This window comes from Eubalaena glacialis, chromosome 3 (genome assembly GCF_028564815.1).
Source record: "Eubalaena glacialis isolate mEubGla1 chromosome 3, mEubGla1.1.hap2.+ XY, whole genome shotgun sequence".
Taxonomy (NCBI): Eukaryota; Metazoa; Chordata; class Mammalia; order Artiodactyla; family Balaenidae; genus Eubalaena; species Eubalaena glacialis.
The window spans coordinates 149,076,091-149,082,410 of NC_083718.1; the positions used below are offsets into that span (position 1 = coordinate 149,076,091).

The window sequence follows — 6,320 nt, forward strand, 5'->3', positions numbered from 1 at the left end:
CATTAAAATACCACTTATCTTGAGTTCTTTGGCCTTCCCTTAAATTTCATTGTATTGGTTTATTGACTAGAATGTAAGGTATACTGAATGCCGGGAACTTTGTCTATTTTGTTCACTATTCCCAGCTTCTACAAGCCGTTGGTACGTGGTAGCTGCTCAAAAAATATTTTGTGAAAGTTTGATTTAGTGTCTTAAAGATTAAATAAAGGTGTCTTATTCCAGTTGTTTAAAAATTTTTAATTTATTTAAATTGATAGCCTGTAAAATCATAGGGTAGATTCGAAACCGCATGGCCTACTGTTGTCATGGTTACACTATAGCCGGCGGTTCTCCTATTCAGAGAGTGGGGCGGGCCCTGGCAGTGGGCGGGAACACTAGACTCAAAACCTAGGCCCGCGGCCTTGATCATAGAGTTACACCTCCCTCAATCCTAGAGGGCACTTCCGGGACGGTGATTTACTTATTGCTGCGTAGGCCAACCTATGAGCCCATTCTCTCTCCTTGCCTAAGTTTCCGGCAAGCAATTCACTGGCGTCTAGAGTGGGGTGGGGCCAGTCCACGTGAGCGCGGCTTTGTGATTGGCGGGAAGGACAAGAGGCGGGGCTTGGTGCAGGCACGTCCCTGGCGCAGGCGCGGTGGCCCGGCGCGGTGGTCCCTGCGGGGCTGGCGTTCGCTGGGACTACGGTTGGTGATCGTGGGTGACAGTGAGGACTGGGGGCTGAGGGACGGGCTGAGGGAGGGGCTGCGGAATGAAGAGAGGGCTCGGTTCTGGGCGCGGAGACCGAGGACCGTGGTGTCCGTTTTCCCACGTGCATCTCGTCCTTGGATTGGGGCGGGGTCACCATCACAAACTCTTGAATAATACTCGTCTCCTAGTCTGTTTCCTCCGTTGTGAAATCGCAGGACTTCCTTCCTTGTCTGCCTCGGGTCGTTGTGACTGGGAAGTTGTTCGAAATACAGGTTCTCTGCCCACACCCCAGACTTATTGAATCAGAAACTCAGGGGATGAGGCCCCACCATCAGTGTTTTAACAAGCCCTCCAGGTGATTCTGATGCTTGCTTAAATTTCAGAACCACTGGGCTACCGTAATGTAGCAAGCTGTACTGAGGGCCTTCTCAACCCAAGCTGAGAAAGTAGGGGAAAGAAAGGAGGGGGTGGACTTGAGAGAAATCTTGGAGACAGACTCAGTTGCTTGAGGAGGAGTCAGGGGTGAAGGAGTTTCTGGCTTGGGCCATGGGCCTGAGGTGGGACCTTAAGTGATGGCTCCAGGTGTCAACCACGTGTGCCCTGCCTCCAGGCCTGCACTTTTCCACGCAGTCACACTAGGGCTCTGTGGCCGTGCCTCCCAGCCGTTTTCAGGTCATAGGCCACATAGGAAATGATAATATTTGTACAGTGCCCAGGGGAAATGGATGAAGCTGCCTGAGGTTGGAGGAGACCAGCTGGAGGACTCAGGCTGCTGAAAGCTGGAGGGAACCACCTGGGGGGATTTGAGCTTCCCAGAGCTGAGGGGAATTAGTAACCTGTTCTCAGCATACTGCAGAAGAGCTTTGTCCCATGGGATTTGCTGAAGATTAGGGGTGCTCACTAAATTTGGCAACATAAATCAAGAACCTTGAAAGAGTTTATACCCTTTGACTCAGTAATTCCATTACTGAAGATCTCTCCCAAATATATAACAAAAGAAAAGAAAGCCTTCTGTTGTAGATTACATACAACAGAGAAAATTAACAACTCTCTGGAGAATCGTTTTTGATCTAGTCAATGAAATGTTGTACTGCCCTTAGGAATGTGTGAATATTTTCTAAAATCATACAGAAACCTACGTGCTCATTCATTAGACAATTGTCTAGTAAGCCCCTGCTCTGTGCTGAGTGGTGAGCGAGTTAGATCTGGTCCTTTCCTCCACAGAGCTGATTGCCTGGGGGAAGACCGGCAGCTGAAGGAGCAGTAACTCCAAAGAGCGATTGGTGTTTGATAGGGGATCAGGGGCTGCTGCAGGAGAAGCTGGCCTTTGGGGTATGGGGAGTGGGTCAAGGAAGGCATCCTAGAAGACAGGGTGGCACTCCTAAGGCCTGGAGGATGAGTAGAAGTTGGTATGCAAAGGGGGGAGAAGCATTCTACGCAAAGGGAACTGTGTTTTAATAATGAGTGTGCTGAAGCTGGAGCACAGAGAGGGCACTGGTGAGAGGAGGCCAGAGGGGACCAGCAGCTAGCTCACGTGGGGCCGTGTGCACTGTGAAGGTCAGAAGCTTATACCTGATTCTAAGGGTAGCAGGAAGCTGTTGGAGGATTTTAAGCAAGAAAAGCTGTTGCTGTATGTGTTTTGGAAGTATCCCCTGTGGCTACAGCGTGGAGAATGGATTGGAGGCGGGTGGGCCTGGAAGCTGGGAGCCCAAGTGAAGAGGCTGTTGCAGTAGCCCAGGTGAGAGATGATGGTGGCCTGGACCTGGGTGGAGGCTGTGGAGGTGGAGAGAAGGCACAGAATCAAAAGCAAGTGAAGCAGTAGGAATCACAGGGACAGAGGGGTTGGTGAAGGTGGGGCACAGAGGGAGCTCAGAGTGGATGAACCTGCGTTTCTGTTTTGGACAAAGGGTGGCTTGCACTACCATTCAGAGTGACAGGCAGTGCTGGACGGGGAGCAGGCTTAGGGGGAAGATGCTGAGCTCCCTGTGGGGTGCTGAGTGTGAAGTACTCATGCAGTGTGTTCTCTAGGAGGCAGTGGGATGGGTAGATGTGAAGCTTAAGAGGCACAACATACAGAATGGAGATGTTGACTCGGAGCCATGACCATGTGGCCTGACCAGGGACTGTGTGCTGTGAGGGGGGAAGAGACATTAAGGACATTGAAGGCATGGGTGGGGTGGGGGCTTGTGGGCAAAGACAGGGCTCGCAAAAGAGACAAGGGATCGTCAGTAGTGGTTGTCTCTGGGCTGAGAGATTATAGTTGATTTCCTTTCTTTTTTGTTTCTGTTTTTCTTAGCAAACTTAGATTCAGTTCATAGAATATACCAGATACTGTTCTAATAACTTCTTTTTTTTTTTTTTCGGCACGTACTTTAAATTTATTTATTTATTTATTTTTTGGGTGTGTTGGGTCTTCGTTTCTGTGCGAGGGTTTTCTCTAGTTGTGGCAAGCGGGGGCCGCTCTTCATCGCGGTGCGCGGGCCTCTCACTGTCGCGGCCTCTTGTTGCGGAGCACAGACTCCAGACGCGCAGGCTCAGTAGTTGTGGCTCACGGGCCCAACTGCTTCGCGGCATGTGGGATCTTCCCAGACCAGGGCTCAAACCCGTGTCCCCTGCATTGGCAGGCAGATTCTCAACCACTGCGCCACCAGGGAAGCCCTCTAATAACTTCTTATAACTTTTCTCTAAATTCCCACAATAAACCTATATGATGGGTCCCTTCATTTTACAGATGAAGAAACTGAGCACAGAGGAGTTGAGTCACATGTCCCAAGCTACACAGGGTGCAGTTATTGGGAAGCCGGACTGGGATCCAAGCTGCCTGATTCCAGAGCCAATGCTGTCACCACGCATTGGTGTCTCCACAGTATGCTGTTGTATTTTTATAAACGGGAAAATATATATATATATATTTTTTTAATTTAATTTTTTTTTTTTAATTTTTGACTGCGTTGGATCTTCGTTGCTGCATGTGGGCTTTCTCTAGTTGCGGCGAGCGGGGGCTAGTATTTGTTGTGGTGCACTGGCTTCTCATTGCAGTGGCTTCTCTTGTTGTGGAGGACAGGCTCTAGGCGCACGAGCTTCAGTAGTTGCAACACGTGGGCTCAGTAGTTGCGGCACACAGGCCCTAGAGCGCATGGGCTTCAGTAGTTGTGGCTCGTGGGCTCTAGAGCGCAGGCTCAGTAGTTGTGGCGCACAGGCTTAGTTGCTCCGCGGCATGTGGGATCTTCCCGGACCAGGGCTCGAACCTGTGTCCCCTGTATTGGCAGGCGGATTCTTAACCACTGCGCCACGAGGGAAGTCCCATAAACGGGAAAATATTGATTTTTTTTTTAAACAGCAGTAAATGGTGAGAGAAGTACAATAGTACTTTGATCTGCTAGGATATTAGAAAAGAAAGGATTTGCATCCGCAAGATCGGTGGTGGTCGTAGAAGTTTGTTGGAGACCAGCCTGCGCTGACTACTGCAGGGTGCTGGATCACAGTTAACACCTATTTCTGCTCGGCTCGTTTTTCTTCAGGCGCAAGTGCCTCCTTACGCCGGGGTGTGATGGAAGGGCTGCTGACAAGATGCAGAGCGCTGCCTGCCTTGGCCACCTGCAGTCACCAGCTCTCGGGGTATGTTCCTCACAGGTTTCACCACTGTGCCCCAGGGAGAGGGAAGCGCTTGGTGCTGTCCCGCATGTTCCAGCCCCAGAACCTTCGGGAAGACCAGGTGCTCTCTCTAGAGGGCAGATCTGGCGAGCTGACCTGTAAGAGCCAGCGGCTGATGCTGCAGGTGGGCCTGATTCACCCGGCAAGCTCCGGCTGTTACCACCTCCTGCCTTATACCGTCCGTGCCATGGAGAAGCTTATGCGGGTGATAGACCAGGAGATGCAGGCCATCGGGGGACAGAAGGTCAACATGCCCAGCCTCAGCCCAGCAGAGCTCTGGCGAGCCACCAGCCGGTGGGACTCGATGGGCAAGGAGCTGCTAAAACTTAGAGACAGACACGGCAAGGAGTACTGCTTAGGACCAACTCACGAGGAAGCCATTACAGCCCTGATTGCCTCCCAGCAGACACTGTCCTACAAGCAGCTCCCGCTCCTGCTGTACCAGGTGACGAGGAAGTTTCGGGATGAGCCCAGGCCCCGCTTTGGTCTTCTCCGAGGCCGAGAGTTCTACATGAAGGACATGTACACCTTTGACTCCTCCCCTGAGGCCGCCCGGCAGACCTACAGCCTGGTGTGTGATGCCTACAGCAGCCTCTTTGACAGGCTGGGGCTGCGGTGCGTCAAGGTCCAGGCAGACGTGGGCAGCATCGGGGGCACGATGTCTCACGAGTTCCAGCTGCCGGTGGACGTCGGAGAGGACCGGCTTGCAGTCTGTCCCAGCTGCGGCTTTTCGGCCAACATGGAGACTCTGGACTTGTCACAGACAAACTGCCCTGCATGCCAGGGGCCACTGACCAAAACCAAAGGCATCGAGGTTGGGCACACGTTTTACCTGGGCACCAAGTACTCCTCCATTTTCAGTGCCCAGTTCACCAATGTCCACGGCAAGCCATCCCTGGCTGAAATGGGGTGCTATGGCTTGGGTGTGACGCGGATCTTGGCCGCTGTCATTGAAGCTCTCGCTACAGAAGACTGCATCCGCTGGCCCAGCCTCCTGGCCCCTTACCAAGTCTGCCTCATTTCCCCCAAGAAGGGCAGTAAGGAGGAGGCGGCCGCAGAGCTCACAGAGCACCTGTATGACCACATCACAGAGGCGGTGCCGCAGCTCCAAGGGGAGGTCCTCCTGGATGACAGGACCCATCTGACCATTGGAAACAGACTGAAAGACGCCAACAAGTTCGGCTACCCCTTTGTGATCATCGCGGGCAAGAGGGCCCTGGATGACCCTGCACATTTTGAGGTTTGGTGCCAGAACACCGGAGAGGTGGTCTTCCTCACCAGAGAGGGAGTCCTGGAATTACTGAGCCAAGTGCAGGTTGTCTAAACGCCCCCTGGACCCCTCCCACTGCATCTCACAGTCTCGGTGTTCATTCTAACGCTGCCTTTCTTATACTGCTTTCCAGAGCTGGTCTCCCCAGAAAGAGGGCAGCTCATGGAAGGTGAGACCATGTTAGGAAAACCAATTGTTATCCAGTCATCTGTTCGGACTATTTGTATTTAAAGTCATTATCTTGATCCCTTTGTCTGGCTGGCCCTGCTGCCACATATCATTCCTTTTATATTCTATTCGGAGGTAGTGGCTAGAAGGAGCCAAGTTGTCATCTTGGCCCTCAGGAGAGTCACTTCCCTTCTCTCAGAGGAGTTTCCCATGTGTAGGATGAGGCCTTCCCAGTGGCCGAGGCCCTTCCAGCTCCAGCAGTCCAACCACGGGCCTCTTGCTGCATTCGGTCCAGAGAGGCAGCCCACCTGTCTTCCTCCATTGAGAAGTTGGCCTGATGGTCTGGGGAGAAGAATCAGGACACCTGACTGCCAGTGACTCACTGGTGACTTGGACACGACCCCTCCCCTGCTGGGGCCTCAGTTTCCCCATCTGTGATGTGAGAAAATGGAACTAGATCTGTAAGGTCCTTACAGCTGTGACTGGCTGGTTCCCCGAGAGGTTCATGACAGGCAGATCAGATCTGATCTGTTCCTCTGA

At 52.4% G+C, this 6,320-nt stretch overlaps 1 protein-coding gene across 3 annotated transcripts; it reads left to right on the top strand.

Annotated features, from left to right (window-relative positions):
- Positions 1 to 599: 599 nt before the first annotated feature.
- On the top strand, positions 600 to 5,881 carry PARS2 (prolyl-tRNA synthetase 2, mitochondrial). 3 transcript variants are annotated; one of them, XM_061186540.1, is made up of 2 exons: positions 600 to 684; positions 4,210 to 5,881. In XM_061186540.1, the coding sequence occupies exon 2, from the start codon at positions 4,239 to 4,241 to the stop codon at positions 5,664 to 5,666; it is 1,428 nt and encodes a 475-aa protein (XP_061042523.1). In that variant the 5' UTR covers positions 600 to 684; positions 4,210 to 4,238; the 3' UTR covers positions 5,667 to 5,881. The 3 variants fall into 3 exon arrangements, with proteins under 3 accessions (XP_061042523.1, XP_061042525.1, XP_061042524.1); XM_061186542.1 differs by having other exon boundaries at positions 674 to 684; positions 4,322 to 5,881; XM_061186541.1 differs by lacking the exon at positions 600 to 684 and adding an exon at positions 3,541 to 3,554 and having other exon boundaries at positions 4,322 to 5,881.
- Positions 5,882 to 6,320: the final 439 nt, after the last annotated feature.